This window comes from Hemiscyllium ocellatum, chromosome 21 (genome assembly GCF_020745735.1).
Source record: "Hemiscyllium ocellatum isolate sHemOce1 chromosome 21, sHemOce1.pat.X.cur, whole genome shotgun sequence".
Classification (NCBI taxonomy): domain Eukaryota; kingdom Metazoa; phylum Chordata; class Chondrichthyes; order Orectolobiformes; family Hemiscylliidae; genus Hemiscyllium; species Hemiscyllium ocellatum.
The window spans coordinates 46,114,565-46,134,665 of NC_083421.1; the positions used below are offsets into that span (position 1 = coordinate 46,114,565).

At 38.4% G+C, this 20,101-nt stretch overlaps 1 protein-coding gene across 8 annotated transcripts in view; it reads left to right on the forward strand.

The window, feature by feature from the left end:
* gapvd1 (GTPase activating protein and VPS9 domains 1) overlaps nt 1–20,101 on the forward strand; it is a 152,668-nt gene that overhangs the window by 70,281 nt on the left and 62,286 nt on the right. For all 8 annotated transcript variants that reach the window (XM_060841417.1, XM_060841418.1, XM_060841413.1 and 5 more), the window contains 3 exons: nt 5,995–6,081; nt 13,417–13,551; nt 16,179–16,371. In XM_060841417.1, coding sequence (XP_060697400.1) covers nt 5,995–6,081; nt 13,417–13,551; nt 16,179–16,371 — 415 coding nt within the window. The remainder of the gene's footprint in view (nt 1–5,994; nt 6,082–13,416; nt 13,552–16,178; nt 16,372–20,101) is intronic.

A 20,101-nucleotide genomic window follows, 5' to 3' on the forward strand; every position in this document is an offset into this window, starting at 1 on the left:
AGGGGAATGGGTCTGGGTGGGTTACTCTTTGGATGGTCAGCGTGGACTTGTTGGGCCAAAGAGGCCTGTTTTCACACGGCAGGGTTTCTATAAAATAAATCAAAATTTTGTCATCATACTATCAATTGTAATTCTTAAATTGCAATTTTGATTTTTAAAAAAAGACAACTTTATCTAAAGGACCCAGTAAAAACTACAAGTAAGAGTAGGGTATATGGAGCTCCTCTGCCATTGAAGAAGGTGGCCGAACATCCTCTGCATTTTCCTATTCTGTCTACACATTCCTTGATTCCCATAGTACCCAAAAATCCATTCATCTCAACCTTAAAGATGCTCATCAGAGGGCTCTGAATGCTCTGTTGGAATAGAATGCCAAGTTCACAAACATACGAGTGAAGAAATTATTCTTCATGTCAGTCCAAATTGGTGAACCTTTTTCCTATGTCTCCCAATCCTCTTAGGAAATGTGCTGATGCTCGAACCTGACAACTCCCAGGATCATCAAAAAAGTCAACGAGATAATCAAATTGCTCTGTTCACAATTTTTGTGCCTGATGAACAAGGTTAAGAGAAAACCCTGATCTGCTTTCTGCACTTAACAAAGCAAATCTAGTTTATTACATATAAATGAGTTCTCATCATGGGCAAACAAAACATAAATTATCAACTTAATGCATTCTAACTTACTCTATGCTTTCTGAAATCCCTGCACATACATGCAGATAGACATGGATAAACAAAAAATAAATGTTATGGGTGGAGGGAGAAATAGATGAGGGACATCATTCAATCACTGTCGTTCAACAGATTCAGTGACATGCCATTTTGCTGCTTCTAAGTCCTTCTAATGTCCAAACTACTGTTAAGTCCTTTCAATTATTTATTACATTCACAGGGTAGATGGTACACTAATAGTCTGGCCTTTGTAACTCCTTTGAAGCAGCAGCTTGTATGCAAATAGTGAGTGAAAATAGCTTATGTTCCAATTCTTTGTTACTTATCTGCAAGGAAAGAGAAGATGTTGCTTTTATAGAGCCTAGGCCTTACTGTTCGCATAGGCTGTCCACCTGTCAGGAGCCAATTGATGTTGTCATGCTGAACACTGCTGGTCCTGATTAGAAAAACAATCAACAGACTATCTCTGGGCAAAGCTACCATGAGCACGCCAACTGTATTGATGAGACCAGTAATCCTCCAATGTTTGAACAAGGCAACAAGAGGGTTTTTAAAACCGTATCCTTTTTCTGTTTTGGTCCATAATCCAAAAATGAAGTAAAATGAAAAGGTGTAGTCTCTTAAATGAGACTATGATCCTGAGTGCACCCTGTGAGGCAGCTTTCTTCTTCTTTGGGCAAGGAGATCAAAACAAACACTGTATAATTGCAGCAATACTTTTCATGCTTCCATTGCAGTAAATGCTGAAATATTATAAGTTCCTTGTGTAATAAGCTTAATGCTATAGATTTTGCTTTAACAACAAAACTGAACTTTATTACATAGGAAATGAAGGTAAAATGGAATAATCCAAACTATTACTACAAAAATGTAATCCCATGAATACTAAAAACACGTTTTTATAAATTTAAAAGAAGCAAGATCACTTTAATACATTGCCCAAGTCACATTCTGGTACAGTTGCCAAAACTACTCTTGTAATCACATCTGATCCCTATATGTAACACCTTGGTAGATTTAAATCTCTTGCGATTTCAGTGTTTAGACTGAATTGCAATAGTTTCTCTCTGCACCTTCCACACATCTGAACTTCAGTCTACTACACTTTAAGTAATATTTGCAGTGATTTTATCTTCTGCTGTGAGACGAACGCTCATTCCAGCGTAATTCATGATATTTATCAATCCCTTTTTAAGGACCACAACTCTATGCAGCCATCCTATTCAAAGGACTTCAGTGGGATGTCCTACTCAAAATCAAAAGTGAAACCAAAAGTCTATTTGTTGTCCATGGGCTCTTTCATTGACACTTTAAAAAAAATACAAATACCAGACCTTTGATGCCACATTATTTGCAGCCAGTAAGGTAAATAATCTAAAATAAACAAAAGTTTCATCAGTGTGCAAAACTCACTGTTTGCCAGACTTCAAAAACTGATTTTAAAATAAATCACCCTGGTTGCAGAAATACTTTGAATTTAATCATTACTTTCAGATGCGCAGAAAAACCAGTTGATAACCCTAATTCTCACCAAATGACTGTTAGAATTGTCCCCAATTGAGACTTGAGCCCAATTGATCAGAGACCACAAACAAGGATCATAGTGAAACTGACGAGCGATTTATTGAACAAAGCAATATCTTGGAAGAGAAATTAACCAGGCTGACACAGAATTGATTCTCTGCATAGATGGCCAAATGTTCTTCCTGGAACAGGGTGCACAGGCACATTTCATTGGGGTCCAACACAAAGGTGATAATTGCAAAGCAGTTTACAGTACAGTGGTGAAAATTGTAAAGAGATTAAAACAAGGATAAACTAAATGGAAGTTAACCAAGCATCGGGTAGTAGCAATTCATTTGTAATTGTGAAATTCCAACCATCTCTGAGTGGATGAGAATGTCTTCTAGAGGATTTTTCACTGTATTTCCTGTCTGCACAAATCTGTGTAAATGTTCCTTCTCCTAGCATCCAGGTCTGCCCATTGCGCTCTTCCTCTGAGCGAGGTCTTCTGGGATCTCTCGGTCTGCTTCTTTGTTTATGCGGTATTGGTTTCAATGGGAAAGGAGCATGCCCTTGGGGTGTTGGGACTGCAGTGCTAATTGAGAGTGGGAGCTGATAGTGCAAGCTGTTTTAGGAAGTGTATTCTCTGGTCTGGGGGTAGCTTGGCTATGTCTGGTTTCTATGTGAGGCTGTTTGGCCAAGACTGGGGCACTCTAGGTAGTTTCTGTATATATCGACTGGCTTGATTTATGTTTTGCAGGCCATCTGTATTTATGTGGCCATGCTGTAGGTGAGCAGTGTGGCAGATCTTTTTCCCATAAGAAATGTACAAGTAAATCTCACAGTTTATGTCACATTTGCTTGTACTTTCAGGCTAACTTTTTGTCATGTGCACATGGACCTTTCTGAATGTCAATCCTTTTATTAAAAACAAACTTTCTATTTTTCTGATCAAGTAGATAATTTCCCCTTTTGTCAATTTATACTCCATCTGCTTATTGCTGAACTACTCTATATCTCTTTGCAGTTTACTTTCCCAGATAACTTTGTATTACAGTATATGCAAAATTGCATATATTACACTTGACATAAGTTATTGATGTTAGTTATAATTCGCTAAGGACCTAATGCTGATTCTCTTGGTACTCTGGTTATTAAATCCTGTTGACACTGAAGTTACTCCTTTATTCCTTCACATTTTCAATGTTTGTCGACCAATTTCCAGCATATTTGTGTATTGCCCCAGTCCAGCTGACTTAATCTTGTTTTAACATCCAAGTTAATATCCTGCTGAATGCCTTCTGAAAGACCAAAAACACTGCACCTACTGGCTCACCCTTAGTTAAACTGCTAGTTGAAACTCAAAGTTGCACATTGTTCAATAAAGTATAACTTATAAGATTATTTGTGTTGTGACTATGGATATGAAATGGAAATACTTGCTGGTAAAACTTACTTCTGACTCGCTGTCTTCTGGGAATCTTGCGTATCCTTTGCAGAATCACTAATAGCTGAATTTTAGTACTTTGTGTGGATTTCACAAGTTGTTGTAAATTGAATAATGTAAAGATACCAAGTTTTGCTTTCATTATTGTTGCAAATCTAGGCTGTTGAAACTTGTCTTGTTTACCATGTCCATGGTATTAGGTTCTAGCAATTACCCTCTTATGCCTCAGGCTGACTGGCGTATAATTTTCTAGGAGAAAGTGAGGACTGCAAATGCTGGAGATCAGAACTGAAAATGTGTTGCTGGAAAAGCGCAGCAGGTCAGGCAGGATCCAAGGAGCAGGAGAGTCGACGCTTCGGGCATGAGCCCTTCAAGAAGAAAGGCTCATGCCCGAAACTTCGACTCTCCTGTTCCTTGGATGCTGCCTGACCTGCTACGCTTTTCCAGCAACACATTTTCAGCTCTAACATATAATTTCCCTTTTCACTCTTCCTCTTATCTTGAACAGCACCATTACAATTCCCATTCTCAATCCATGGAAGCTCTTAGAATGTAGGAAATTTTGGAAAGTGCAATGTACCTTCTGTTTCTACAACTACTTCTTAAAATATCTGGTTTATGATTGTATTTTATACATCTCTCCACGTACGTGATGGAACAGTGGCTAATTTGGAATGATGTGTTGTTCAGGCAGCTATGTTGCTCAGTCAGTGAAACTGACTGCCCAAATGTGTAAATAATTCATGATCAACAAATTAATCAGCGGGCTTTTATGTTCTGTGGTTGCGTAGCTTTTGTTTTTGTTTCACTATTGTCTCTGAAGTAACTATAAGTTAAATTTTAACACAACTAAAGGTTCCAGTGTCCCTTGAAGAGTTGAGTATATTTGTCATATTAATTGCTCAATTTACTTTGCTCCTGCTTGTCTACATTCAGTTCAAGGAATTGTCCAGTTTATCATAAATTTGCTTTTTGCATGCAAAGATAATGTGTAATTCAATTGTAATTTTCTTGTGTTTCAGAAATAGCATAAGAGAAAAATGTGGCACGTAATTGTGTTTAATTATTTGCAGGTAGAGGGCATTTCTTGGAATTTCATCAGAATACATGTAAAGAGGTGCACTGACTTAGGGGTGTATATGAGAGTTCAATGCTTACTATGTTTCAGTATTACCTTTCACTATTTGCTTTCCAGAGAGTAACCATTATACTTGTTAATGTGTATTATTAAAAGGTAGTGCATTTTTCCTGGTTGATTGTTGATGTTCCATTTGTACATATTTTGAGACCATGCATGAACAGTATTGTTCACTTTTAGAAGAAAGATATTGAGGCAAAAACTGTGAATGCAAGAAATCTAAAATAAAACAATAAATGCTCCATAATTATAAATATTCCAAATCCGGTTTATATGGTGGGAGGAACTATAATGCTTCAGGTTGGCCTTTTGTCAGATCTGGAAAACGTTACAGGTGTAGCAGGTTTCACGCAACTATGGATGCTGGGCAAAGTGGAGAGGGAGCAAGGAACAAAATTCAAGGCCTTTTGATAGGTTGGAAGATTGAAGTAACAAATGACAAGTGATGGTATGAGTGTGTGGTGTTAATGAAAAAAGTGAACAAATAAGTTGAATCTAAAGAACTATAAATAACTACAGAAATGTGAACAGTATCTTTTGGTTATAAAGTTCATAATTTGTAATTGTTGAATTCTGAGACTAATCCTTGAGCTTCTATTGAAGTTTAGCCTAACAACATAGAAAGTTGAGGACAGGGTGAGAATTAAATTGACAAATGACTGGAAGCTCTGTGCATACTTTTTGCCTGAACAGAGTTCAGCAAAGTAATCACCCAGTCTGTTTTGACTTACCATTTATAGAGCACTATAAGGCATTGGACAGGTGAGAGTGCAAATTCTCTGGAATTTTAGGTCCTGCAAATATTCACGAAGTATTTTAGAGTCTTTAGCATGGGTGTGGCAGGGCAGATAAGCTCCAGCTCTTAAGTGGTTGAAAGGTCTATAACAAGCCAGCATACAAAGAATCAAGGTGCAGACAAAATAAACCTTTTTAAGGAGATGGTGAGCAATACTATGGAGTACAAAACTCAAGATGAAGCAGAGGTGATAAATGTTTAAGACTGGTGATTGAAGAAAAAGTGCACAGATATGGAAACCAGGTGGGCCCGTGAACTTACTTTTGGTGTGATAAGTAAAGCAAACATCAACTGCTAGTTTCTATTTTGCAAATCTGTGTAGTTATTTATGAAATGATCATGTACTTTAGAATTGAATGTAAATATGATATTGTGATTGAAGACTACTGTTTTTGATGGATACAAATACTACAATGTTTTGAAACTCCTGTTTAGGTTGGCCAACTCTTGCAGCAGTTGGCAATGACGGGCAGTGAGGAAGCAGATCCACGGTTGAAGAATAGTCTCTCCAAATTTGACAAAGTAAGTCAGTCTGCATTCTTGCTAAGATAAAGTAAAGTCGCAAAATTGACTAGGGAATGTAGCGTATGAAGGCTTTGTACTCCTTTCAATATGCTATTAGTGATTTTGAGCTAGATGGTAAGTTTGGCTGTAAGATCAGTTGTGTTTTGCCTAAAGTGGTTCCTGTATACATTTTCAGCATTATGTATGAGATATAGCATTCATGTAAGCATAGGTTTCAAGTGGGGTGGGGGAGAGGATGGAATTTTAATATCTAAATCCTGTTTGTGGAATTAAATGATGCTCAAAAGAAGCTTCAAGAAAGGTATGTGTATTTGAGCTGTGGAAGGAACAAATCATCTCTGGATCTGTACCTGAAAAACATACCTGTGGATTTTAGGTGAAGGCAAAATTGGTGGGGAAAGTTTCATCGTTAAATAAGTTACCTTATTCTGTTATGATCCCAGCTCATGTTACTTGAGGACAAGTCAGGTCTTTGGCTAAAATCTGTCTTGGTAGATGACATCATTAAAAATTTAATGAAGTGATTTTTCACTAAACACAAGCATGCAGTACTGCAGATTCAGTTTTAACAATAAAACTGAAGTTCATTGTGCAAAAGAAATGAAGATGAACTAGGAAAAAAATTTTTTTTACTAATAACAGTTTTAAATACACTGTAAAAGTATCATCTCTTTAATGCCTAAACACCCCATTACAAATTTAAAAAAGACCTTTTGCAGTACCCAAAGGTAATCCCTGTACAGTACTTTTTCAGTAATTCTTTACTCCCAGCACCTCCATTAGGTTTTGGGTAACTGACTTTTTTTTAACTCTGAGACTGAAATCTCTGATAGCTTATTCCTGGAGCTATCATAGGTATGTCTGAATTTAAATAAGCTTGGTATGAAATCCTCATCAGGGTTTTAGTCCCAGTCCAGAAGTGTTGGGATATCATTAAGTCCTTACTCTGAGATAATCGTGTATCATTTTATTCTGCCCTTCTCAGAAGTGCTGCTCTCTATATGAATCTCCAGGCAAGGGCTTCACATAACTATCCAAATAAGGAAAAAGCGCAACTGGACTCCCTCTAAGCGACCAGGTGTTTACTTTGTGTTTAATGTAAAAGAAATTCTCATAGCCCTTTAAAGAACAATGATTCACCACAAATCATAAGATCCTAAACTAAACAGAAACCCATTAAGCTGTCAGAATAACCCCCTCAAACTGTTTATGTATATCACCACAGCTCCAGAAATCTTAAATGTTAATAATCAATTGTATGTATGGATGGATTATTTTATTTCACATTTGTCAGCAATGAACTTATATGAAGTCTGACTTGAAGAAATTCAAGTATTTTCAGGTTAACAAACAACTATGGAAGCATTGTGTACATTACTCAGTAAGATGTTTTGTAAAATAATGCTTATTTTGATCGCTGTCCCTGCCTCTTTGGCTATATCGAACAGACCCTCTTCAGTACCTACACAAGCACTGTGCCCCAGCGCTTCTGCCATTACAACAATGACTGCATCATTGCAGCATCCTGCACCCAGGCTAAACTGGAGCAGTTCATCAACTTCACCCACAACTTCCCCATCACCCCAAATTCATTTGGTCCACCTTGGACACTTCCCTCCCCTTCCTTGACCTCACCATTTCCATCTCCGGCAACAGCTCCAGACAGACATTTACTACAAACCAATTGACTCCCATAACTACTTGGACCACACCTCCCACTGAGTATCCTGCAAGAGCTCCATCCCATTCTCCACTTCCTCTGTCTCTGCCTCATGAGCCAGGGGTAAATATAGGGAGGGAGAATGGGTCTGGGTGCGTTACTCTTCGGAGGTCCGTGTGAACCTGTTGAGCTGAAGGGCCTGTTTCCATTACTGTAGGGAACTAATCTAATCTAATCTAATGTGCTTGGATAAGGAGACATTCCACTCACAAGCATCTCAGATGTCTACCCATTTCAAACAACATGCACCCTCTGTCATTCACACAGTCCTCCACCGCACCATCTCCATTCCATATTCCACTCCTCTAACCCCTCCCCATGCAATAAAGACAGAGACCACCCCATCATCACCTACCCCTTACCAGTCTCTCCATCCAATGCATCATCTTAAAACACTTCCAATTCCAACTAGACCCCACCACCAAGAACTTCTTCCCCTTCCCATCCCTCTCTGCCTTCCACAAGGACCATTCCCCTCGACAGTCCTTGGTTTACACCACTTTCCCCACCAACCCTCCTGAACCCCCAGGTACTTTCCCCTGCAACCAGCAAAGTTGCAAAACCTGCCAGCATATCACCCCTTCACCTTCATCCAGGGCCACAAATAGTCCTCCTGTATGAGATAGAGGTTCACCTAGTTTACTTCATCAGGTGCTCCCGATATGATTTTCTCTCCATGAAAGAGACCAAATGTAAACTTGAACGGTTTGCCAAGCATCACAGCCGGTCCCGTAGGGGCCAACTGGACCTCCCAGTCACCACCCATTTTAATTCACCTTCCCAATTCCTTTCCGACATGACCATCCTTGACTGCCTCCATTGTCTAAATGAATCACATTGCAAATTGGAGGAACAGCGCCTCATCTTCCGCCTGGACAGTCAACTGCCTGGGGGACTCAATGTTCTGTTCTCTAATTTCAATTAACCACCTGTCCCATTCCCCCAACTCCCTCCCCCTCCTTTCCACTCCTCCCTGCCACCAACCGGATTCATTCCTCCCATTGACCAATCGAGTTGTACTCTATCTGTCTTGAACCATCTCCACTACAATACCTTGCCCCGCCAACCCCCTTTTATCTGCAGCTTCCCCTACACCCACCCCCAGTCCTGAAGAAGGGTTACACCCAAAACATCAACTTCTCCAAAGTTTCTGCCTGTCCAATTTGATTTTAGAATGGCATATCTTAGACATTATTTTGCCATTTTGTTTCTGGATTTATATCTAGTCAAGAATGGTCCAATCAAAGCCTTTTCGGTTTGTTGGCTGTCCAGATCTTGTGTGAGATTAGTTTGTTCAATTTAAATCTGATTTTTAATGGGTTGCAGCGCAAAACCACCTCTTAATAAATTTGGCTGATGACAACCCATTTAAAGTGTGAAATAGTGCATTCTCTGTGAGAAGAAGCTGTGTTAAGTTGGAGGAAGCAAACTTCCTAGAGTAGCATTGGGTAGGAACATAACTGGGTAGGCCATTGAGCAGATGGTCTGCAATTCAGTTAGGCCATAGCTGATCATTCAACCTGTGGTATTTTCCCAAGTATCTTTATATCACTGGATGTCATTAGTCTCCAGAACTCTTTCAATTTCTGTTTTACACATGTTGAATGAGTTGAACTTGCACAGACACCTAGAGTAGAGAGTTTCAAAGATTTGCAATCGTCTTGATTGAAGCAATTTCTTATGTCAAGGGAAGCGATGACCTAGTGGAGGTGTCACTAGACTGTTAATCCAGAGAAATTGGTGATGTTCTCAGGACCCAGGTTTGAATTTCATCATGGCAGATGGTGGAAGTTAAATTAAGTAAATATCTGGAATTCAGGCTCTGATGATTACCATGATGAAATCATTGTTGAATGTTGGAAAAGCCTACCTAATCTATTATCCTTTCGGGAGATAGACTGCTGTCCCTACCTGGTCTAACCTATTGATGTGGCTAATTCGTAACTGCCCTCTGAAATGGCCAAGCAAGTCATTAATTTGTGGGGGGAAAAAAAAGAAATGAAACTACTTGGCTTCTACCCAATGGACCACCTGAAACCTAGGCACTGGAAATGACAATGGCATGCCCAGCCTTGTCAATCCTGTAAAGCCCTCCTTTTATTTTGGAGTTAGTACCAAAATTGGGATAATTGTGTCTCAGAGCAACAACCTGACCTAGTCATACTCTAAGAATCATAACTTAGAGCCCATGTCCCAGACATCATCGTCATCATCATCATTATCCATGTATTTGCCATGTCCCACTCGTCCTGAAAGACTAGGCAGCAGCACAATGGATTGGATTGGTCATGTCCCAAAGGATATTGCTCCAGATCCCGTCGAGCAGTTGGTAGTGAGGGAACCAACGAGAGGAAAACACACATTTTACCAGTTCGTCTCCAGTGTACCTGCTACATCTGCCAATGACCGTATCAGTAAGTGACCACCACACAGTTCTTGAGGAGATAAAGTTCCATCTTCACATTGAGAACACTTTACTTGATGTTGTGTGGCACTATCTCTCTGCTAAATGTGATAAACTTTAAACAAATCTAGCACCTCAAGATAGGGCATCCCTGAGGCAGTATGCACTAATGACAGCAGCAGAATCGTACTCCAACACCATCTGCAACTTCTTGGCCTGGCATTTCCCCACTCTACCATCAAGCCAGTGAATCATATGAACTATAATAGGCCATTCAGTTCCTCTGGCCTGTTTACCATTCAGTGACATCTGTGGTTTAACTCCATGTCCTGGCCTTATGGCCCATTCTCTTTGTTTGTTTAACAAAACTATTTTATCTGTCTTGGATTTAAAATTAACAACTGGTTCATTGAAGAGTGCAGGAGGGCATGCTAGGAGCAGCACTAGGCATACCTAAAAATGAGGTGTCAATCTGATGAAGTTAGAAAACAGGACTGTGTGCGCCAAACCACATAGGTAGGAAGTGATAAACAGAGCTAAAGTCGTTCACAATCAGTAGATCAGATCTAAGCTCTGCAATCCTGCCACATCCAGTTGAGTGTTGGTGAACCATTAAATAACTAACTGAGGAAGGAATCTCCACAAACAACCAAATCCTCAAGAATGGGGGAGCCCAGTACATCGGTGCAAAAGATAAGGCTGAAGCATATGCAGTCATCTTCAACCAGAAATGCTGAGTGGATGATCCTGTATGGCATTGCCCTGCTCACTGAAGCCCAGTTTGTTTTCTAGCATGGCCACTCAGCTCCTCACCTCATTATAGATTCAGTTCAAACATGGAAAAAAGGAGCTAAATTCCAGAGGTGAGGTGAAAGTGACTGCCCTTGTCAATAAGGCTGCATTGGACCAAGTGTGGCATCTAGTGTTATTGGGAGTCTAAGGAAAATCTGCTGTTTGGGGTCATACCTAGTACAAAGCAAGATGGTTGTGATTGTTGGTCACCTCTTTCCAGGATATCTCTGCAGGAGTTCCTCAATCGTGTCCTAGGCCAAACTACCTTAACCTGCTTGATCAATGACCTTCCCTTCATAAGGAGGCAAGTGGAGATGTTTGCTGATGATTGCACAATGTTTGGTACAATTCGGGACTCCTCCAATGCCAAAGGAGCCCATGTTCAAATGCAGCAGGACTTGGAAAAATTCCAGGCTTGGGCTGAAAGGTTGTCTGAGCATTCATGCCAAATAAATGCTAAGCAATAACCATCTCCAATTGTAGACCACCTAACCACTGCCCTTGACATGCAATGATATTACCATTACTGAATCCCCTACAATCAACTAGCTTGGGTTAGCATTCATTAGAAGCTGAACTGGACTAACTACTAAAATACAGTGAATACAAGAGCAGATCAGAGGCTAGAAATATTGCAGTGAGTAACTCCCCTTTTGAAACCACGAAGCTTGTTTGCCCATCTACAAGGCACAAGTCAGGAGTGTGATAGCATACTCTCTACCTGCATGGATATGTTTTGCTGCAATCACATTCAAGAAACTTGACACCGTAGAGAACAAAGGTACCATATTCACAAACTTTCACCCCCTCTAGCACCTGCGGCTCAGGACCAGCAATGTATGCTATCTACAAGATGCACTGCAGAAATTCACCAGATCGTCTTAAGTAGCACGTTCCAAAACCCTTGACCACTTTAATCTAGAAGGACAAGGGCAGCAGATATATGGGAACACTACTAGGTTCCTGTTTCCCTCCATGTCATCCTAACTTGGAAATAATGTAGCTGTGCCTTCTGTGTCACAGGGTCAAAAATCTTGGAGCACCCTCTTGAATGGCAATGTCTATCTACCCACAGCACTTGGACTGCAACAATTCAAGAAGGCAGCTCCCTCCGACCTCCTCAAAGGGAACTAAGGGTGAGCAGTAAATGCCAGCCCTATTGTTAATGCCCACAAATTCTTGAGTGAATTTAAAACAAAACACAGTGGTCTCCCTTTGAGATGATATCCTCAGTTTGAAATTCACCAGCCAGGGTAATATCTCATCGCTATCTACCGGTCTCATCCTGTAAGAATTTTTGAGTTTCAATGCGTTTTCCCCTCCTTCACTTCTCCAGAGAATACAGACTTCATTTCTCAATCTATCCTTGTAAAACAGTTCCAGGGATTAATCTGGTAAACAAGTTCCATTCCCTCTTTACATCATTGTAATATCATCAAAATCTACTTATCATTTTTAAAGGTACAGAATGGAGTGTCAACATTAAATATTATGTAAAGTGCAAACTATGGCACATGGCATCGAGATGGCTGGCTACACTTTTAAGATTTCAAATCATAGTTGTGAACGTTTTCATTTCCATGTCCCACATTCTCTTAGTCACCAGTTAAGATGTCTCAGCTGCTATACTTTGTATAGAAGCAGTTATGTTGACTCAGAATGTTTACATCATATTCAAGTGTGCTAATTGCAAGAACAAAGTACTAAATAACATCTCATTAAGGTGTGCTGATATAATTAATGAGCCTTACTGTAACCAACTTCACTTAATGTATATTTTCAGATGGCAATCGTACAATGAAATCTATAAGGCTATACTGGTAATTCATTTATTAAGGATTGACCTTCATCAGAGCGAAAAATGTTTCACTTGTTCTAGCCTATTAGTCAATCATAATAAAATATCCAGATCACAAAGGTACCCACTTGTTGATTGTCCCGAATCCATTACTTAACTGAACCAGTTGTAACAGAGTTAAAAATCACACAACACCAGTTATAGTCCAACAGGTTTAATTGGAAGCACACTAGCTTTCGGAGCGATGCTCCTTCATCAGGTGATACTTGTAACAGAGAAACAGTCACCCAGGCTGAACCTCATGTGAGACTCCTTTTAACTTAAATCCTGAATTGTAATAATTCCTTTTGTCTTCTGAAAGTTTAAGGCAGTACATTACAAATCAGCTTTGCCCTCTGAGTTGATCTTTAACATTGGGTACATCATGTTCTGCTCCAAAGTCACTCAGCCATTATTTCTACCATATTGTGCCAGCTATTATTAATAACAAGCAATAGTCTTTCAAGTGACTGCTGTAAGGAATGGTGATAGTATTTAACTGAAATTGATGTTTTTATTTCAGAGAGGAGACTTTATGACATATGAGAAAATAATATATTTTACTTCAAACTTTTACAGATTTGTGTTGCGGCCTTCTTGGATGTTATCATTGGCGGTCGTACAGTGGAGACTCCTCCTATGTCCTCAGTGAATTTGCTGGAGGGACTAAGTAGGACTGTTGTCTACATGACACACAATCAACTTGTAAATTTGGTAAGCATACATGCTTTGCTTGTTTTTTTCCTTAGTACTGACCCAAGTTATGTGGTGTTCTGGAATATAATGCCTACCCATTGAACTTCATGTATATTTGCAGACAAGAGGTGGGAGTGGTCATACTCACGACCTGACCCTGTCTTGAGTGTATTGTACATTTTGCACTTTGTCTTTTGAAAATGGTGTCTAACTTCCTTCATAAATTTGTGGACAATATAACACTACTTTTGCAGTTGAGTGGTACCTCACTTGTTATAAAACATTAAAGTTGATTTTTTTGTTTTGCTCTACATCTGATGGTATGTTGATTCAGTGATGCTCAATAGTAGGTAATTGTTCACAAATAGTCATGTTATTTCCATTGACTTTCCTCAACTGCTTTAATTCCATTACTGAGAGTTCATGTGGCCAATTGATTCCTTGGTTGGTAGACTAAATATGTGACTTAAAGATGTATCATTTAAATAAAAGACATTCTTGCCCATCAAAGATCTGTCTCAAATTTAGTAAACTTGCATTATTATATCAATTTTAAATGCTTCCATACCTGTATTGTTCATCTTCACATTGCAGTTCTCTAATTTCTGTGCTTTTCCCCCCTTCCATACTTGTCCTGATGCCAGTCCGTTAAGAGGGCAAATACATGCCATACTTTCTACTTGCCAGGAGTGCTTCTTCCAGTGATATAAGGAGCTAGCCAGATGTTGACTTGGGCGTGTCTCTTTGCTTGATTTTTTTTTAATGTGTGAAAGAATTGCAGTCATTTTAAATGATCACTGGATATGGGTTGGATCTGTTGTTCAGCATCTATTTCTGCTTAATACCTGAAAGTAATTTCCTTTTATCTTTGTTTTCCTGTTGGGAAAAATTTTGCTCAAGTACTGACATTTTTTACATCAAAATCCAGACTTCAAATTCCTTGTTAAGCTTTAATGTTAAGATGAAACTTCCTTTTAGTAGTAATTTCTTTTCGATGTGACCAGCATCAAAGATTCTACCAATTGCTGCGTTAATTAGATATGTTTATGCATTATCATTTCTTGTTCTTATTACTTCAATATGCAAAAAAATTGAACATAGAATTATGAAGCAGGAGATGAAACTTTAATCTGGGTATTTTAACTGTAAGTAATGATTTCCACTGCACCGTATTAAGAAGTTTGGCATTCAGTTAATTTCAGAGAAAGTGTGTTGCAGGCAGCTATAGTTCGTACTACCACATTAAAGTTTAATAACCAAGAGCAGACAGGAAGTTCGGATGAATAGTTTTTAAATGTTTAAAAGAGGATACCTGCAGGTCTGGAGATGCTATATAAACATGAAGCAGAAAGAAATGGAAGTTTGTTGAGTGGGTTAAATGGAAACTAGTGGGAAGAGGCATATTTTGATTATAAATACTATTGTGAACTACTTGGGCTGAATAACTTGTTTTTGCGCTGTAGGTTCTAAATTGTGCTTGCCAACAATTTTAAATCGAAAGATTACACATATCATCCTCTTAAAATAAGGTTAGAAGTAAGAATCAATTGAGAACATAAGAACAGGAATATGCAATTTAGCTGTTCTATCATTCATACAGATAATGGCCAATCTTTGATCTAAACTTTTCCTCATAGTCCTGAATACTTTGGCCTAATGTAAATGTCAGTCCCAGAATTAAAATCAAAAGTTGACTCCGTATCACTGCTATCTGTGAAAGAGAGTTCAAAACATCTGAGATTTTTGGTAACTTGCTTCTGAAAGACCTGTGTATAGTTTTTAACTAATACTGTTTCATCCTGTTTCTCAAGGTGAAATAATTGTTTATATAACCTTTTCCTCTTAATATCATGGCAAGTTGATCAAATTAATCCTTAATCTTGTAATTTCCAAGGGATAAAATGATAATCTGTGTAATTTCTCCAAATCATTCAATCTTGAGGTCCAGGTATCATTCTAATAAATCGACTGGGCGCTCCTCCAAGACAAATAGACCTTCCTTAAGAGATGGACTGAACTTTGTACTCCAATATGACCTCACTAGGGCCTTATACTGCTATAGTGTGATTTACAGCCCTTTGTATTCAAGTCCTCCAAACATTTTCACCTTTTGCAAATAGATTTCTACATCTCTTTGAACCTCCCTTGCTGCTAGCTTTTAGATTTAGAAAGTTGTTGATCTATGTTCATTAGGTACAAACTTGGTGACATGCATTTGGCTGCAATGAGATCCAAATGCTGTTGATGTAATCACTTGCGGTTATTGTCAGATGTTGCCAGACCATTCGAACTGAAAGCCAATCATATCCAGCACACTCTTGAAGAGAAAATTATTACATCGATGTCACCAGTAGTTATTTCTGGGTTTATCCCGTTGTCATTTTATAGTTGGCAGAAGATGAGAATAGGTTGTTGTCTTTTACCCTTGATTCCAGTCTGAAGCTAGCACAAGCCTTAAACAGAAATAAATTTGGCCAAGGTGAAAAGGATAAAGCAAAAAACATTCCTGTAAACTTTACAATCTTTGTAATCTTTTCTCAAACAGCAATAACCACTGAAGTTTGTTGCAATTTGGTGATCTTAATGGACTTGCAATAAATGTAATAGTTATTTTTATTAATTAAAACTAAACTTATTTTTCATAGGTAAATTTTGCACGGCATGTAAAGTCAAGGGACCTGCTAAGAGAAGAGGACAAGATGGCTCTGGAGAATCTTATCATTAATCTTCCTCAACCCAGAGCAGGGAAGAGCAATAGCCTTGAGCTGACTCCCTCCAGCACACCCCAGCTATCCCCTGCAACTACTCCAGCCAACAAAAAAAATAGACTTCAAATAGGTACGAGATGCAGCTATTTTACTTGAACCTATGAGGAGTGTAGCTGTAATTTGCCATGCAATATGTTAAATATTGTTTAGGTACATGGATTAAGTATTCTGGATATATACGTTTGTGTTTTGTTCCAGAATTTTGCAAAATATTTATTTTTTTGCTCGTAAGATTAAAAGTGTTGCTTATGAAAGTGAAAAGAATGTTTAAGTTCCTCATGGTTTGGAGACTAAAACAATAAAACTAGAGAGGATGCAGTGGAGATTTGTGGATATTGTCAGAAGTTATCTTTTGCAACTACGAGGAAGGATTAGACGTGTCTTGTTTACTTTGGAACAGAATACCCGAAGAATGATTTGCTTAAGCTGTGTAAAATTAGGGGCCTAAATAAAGTGGATAGAAAACCCCAAGAATGGATCAGTAACCAAGGGGCATATCTTTCAACTGGTTACTACAAGATTGTAGGGAAATGAATAATCTTTTTAGATAAAGACAAGTGGGAATCCAGAACTCCGCCTGAAGTGTGGCACTGGTCGAATGCCTCATTTTAAAAAAAACACTTGTGAATGACATTTGAAGTACGTACCTACAAGGTTATAAATCAGGAGTTTGAAGATTTGGGTTAGATTAGATATCACTTTTCATCGTTCAATTTATAGTAAGTTAGAAGGGTGACTCCTGCACCCCATGTTTTTCTTCAGTTATGCAACAGGATATAGTGTAGTTAACTGGAGGTAACTTTGGGATTTCTGTACCAATTGTTCCAAACATAAGCCTTGTTTGTGTTTGGTTTTGATTCTAATTCTGGTTCTTGATACGTAAGTGCCACATATTTTTGAAACCTCCACTTGTAATTTAGACGTTTGCAATTGAAAAAATTACAAAGATCTGCTTATAAATCGAGATTTCATATATATGATTATCCTTTGGGTGCAGGTTTCTTGTTTAGTGTAGTGTTACCACACAATGTGGTGTGTATTGACTAGCGACGCTTTGCTTTTAGATAATACATTGAACAAATTTGCAAATTTATGTTCTCATTCATTCATTCAATGTAAATAGTTTCATTGTAAAGTTGGAGGACATGCTCACCTGGGCTGTGTAGCATGTCCATCTCTAAGAAATATATCAGTATTGTTTCTTGATGAATAAGAATCCTTTCTGCATTCACTTATTCAAAGATGTTTAGGAGCAAGCAAATTGCCTTTGACTGGAGCATTTTCTTCATGTTATCATGCTTTTTACTGGTTGCCAGGGACTGTATTCAACTGTTTCCATCATGAAATCACTTAACATACGTTCTCCTTAACATAAGTATCTTGTTTGCTTATCTTGCCCACTTCTAATAATGACTCACTATGACTTTTAGTGGGCATATTTATAAACAAGATTTCTTGGTCACTTGTGTTTTCTTTAAGTAGTTGCTTTCTGTTAAGATTTCTACACTCCTTTTAATAACACTGATTTGTATAGGGGTGTGGTTGCATGGTTTGCTGTCCAACTCCTTAGCAAAATGGCTATATGTCATGTGGTTCTTTTTGAGAGGGCAACCCAGCTAAACTTGATTTTTGCCCATCTCTTTTTAAAATATTTCATTCTTGGGATGTGAGCAGAACTGGGAAGATTAGCATTTGCTGCCCCCCCTCTCTCATTCTCCTGATGATGCCTTGAGAGAACAATTAAAAGGTAACTAAATTTGTGTATGATTGGTGACTTAATGAAAGCAGGTAAGAATAACGGGTTAATTTTAGCAAGTTCTGTTCTAACACTTAATAAACATGTTTTTCTTAATGATTTCAAATTCTCAAAGCAGCGGGTCTTTTTATTTTCCTTGGCAAATAGTCTGAAGAATTTCATTCTTGATCGGTGTACTAATATAATCACCACACAATTGTCCCATTAGTTTCTAGCAAGCTGAGGAACAATGATACAATCTAACTTTCCCATATGGTGATACAACGATCAGGTCAATGATGGTTTTCCCATTGCTGATTGGAGCAAAAACATATGGATCAGGCCTGTTCTTAAACAAAACCAGAAATTGCTGAAGAAAGTCAGCAGGTCTGGTAGCAGTAGAGGAAAAGTAGAGTCAACATTTCAAGATCAGTGACCTTCTTCAGTCCTGTTCTTGTTTTATTGATGAATTGATCACTGTTTTTTAACAATTTTTATTTTCACAGTTCTCCCTCAAATCCTATTATTGTCAGCTAAAACTATAAATTTTAATGTCTGTTTCAAATCCAGTTTCGTTCAATATAATGCAGGACTTCCATTCATGCATCAAATTAAAAAAAAGCATCAGACCTTAGATTTGCAACTTTTAAATGATTTAGCAATGTAATGTTTTAGTCTAATTTTTTCCTGTTCATAATACGCCAACTGAAATCAATGTGAAGAAAAATAATTTAGCTTTTTCATCTTTTAACATCTTTCAAATGTTTGACATTTCTACTTAGAACTTCAATCAAACAGAATATTTCTTGGCAGCGTTGCAACTGCTTTGCGTATGCTGACAAAATAATGTGTAACTGAAAGTAAAACAAATCCAATCCCCTCTTCTTCCTGGAGACTTTGTCAGAATTGCTTTAACTCATTTGTTAGGAACCATGTAATTGACGTGATATTCATTTCGTGAAACAAAACTCCTTCCTTATGCTTGTTATGCATGCTGAGTTTTGGCTGAATCGATCATTCGCAAATTGCAGCTGGTTTTCTAACATTTCCTGCATGATCAGTGCTTGTTTATATCTTGAGTGCATCCTGCCAAGTCTGACAATTGCAATCATACCACTTTTAACAATATGTGAAGAAAAAAGCTTCCTTTTTATTTTTCTTTGATTTGGCAAACAGCCTTGTGCTCATTATGTCCCGTTTTGACTGGGATATCCTCACAAATCGATGCAAGTTAGATGTGATGTTGCAGATGAACCTTTAAATACTGTTTGAAAAAAGTTTGGATCAGGACATGCTCTGAATTTTGTCTATTGGAAACGATGACTTTATTAGTGATATTTGTTGGCAATTGATTATGTTTTGATGAAGAGCATATAAATATACTAAAAAGTAGTGGCTATGAATTTTAATTTATTTAATTAACATTTTGGTTTCCCTTTCTTTTAATGCTGCATACACTCAGGACAACAATTAGCAGCCATTGCTGCCTGGGATACTTCAGCTACAAATCTGACTGCTCACATTCCCCTTGTTACTCCATTTGGTGGGTAACTCCTCCATGCAAAGAGGCTTCCAGAAATGCTAGAATACTGTCAAGATCTCATACATATTATATAGTCTACTGGAATTACTAAAGAGCATTTTGAGTGTCTTGTATTCTGGGTGCTTTTCAGTTGTGACCACTGCATAGAAAACTGATCTGTCTATGAGATGCAATGAAAAATAGTGTAAAATATTTTGGCAAAATATTTTTTAAAATCAGTTCAAATTCCATGAAATTTGGAGATAGATTTAAGCTGGGAAAAGAAGAAAATGCTCGCAGTTGATTGCACTGGAGGGGTTGCAAAGGAGATTTGCCAGGATGTCACCTGGGGTGGAGCATTTCAGAAAGTGGGCGGCACGATGGCACAGCGGTTAGCACTGCTGCCTCACAGCGCCAGAGACCCGGGTTCAATTCCCGACTCAGGCGACTGACTGTGTGGAGTTTGCACATTCTCCCCGTGTCTGCGTGGGTTTCCTCCGGGTGCTCCGGTTTCCTCCCACAGTCACAAAGATGTGCGGGTCA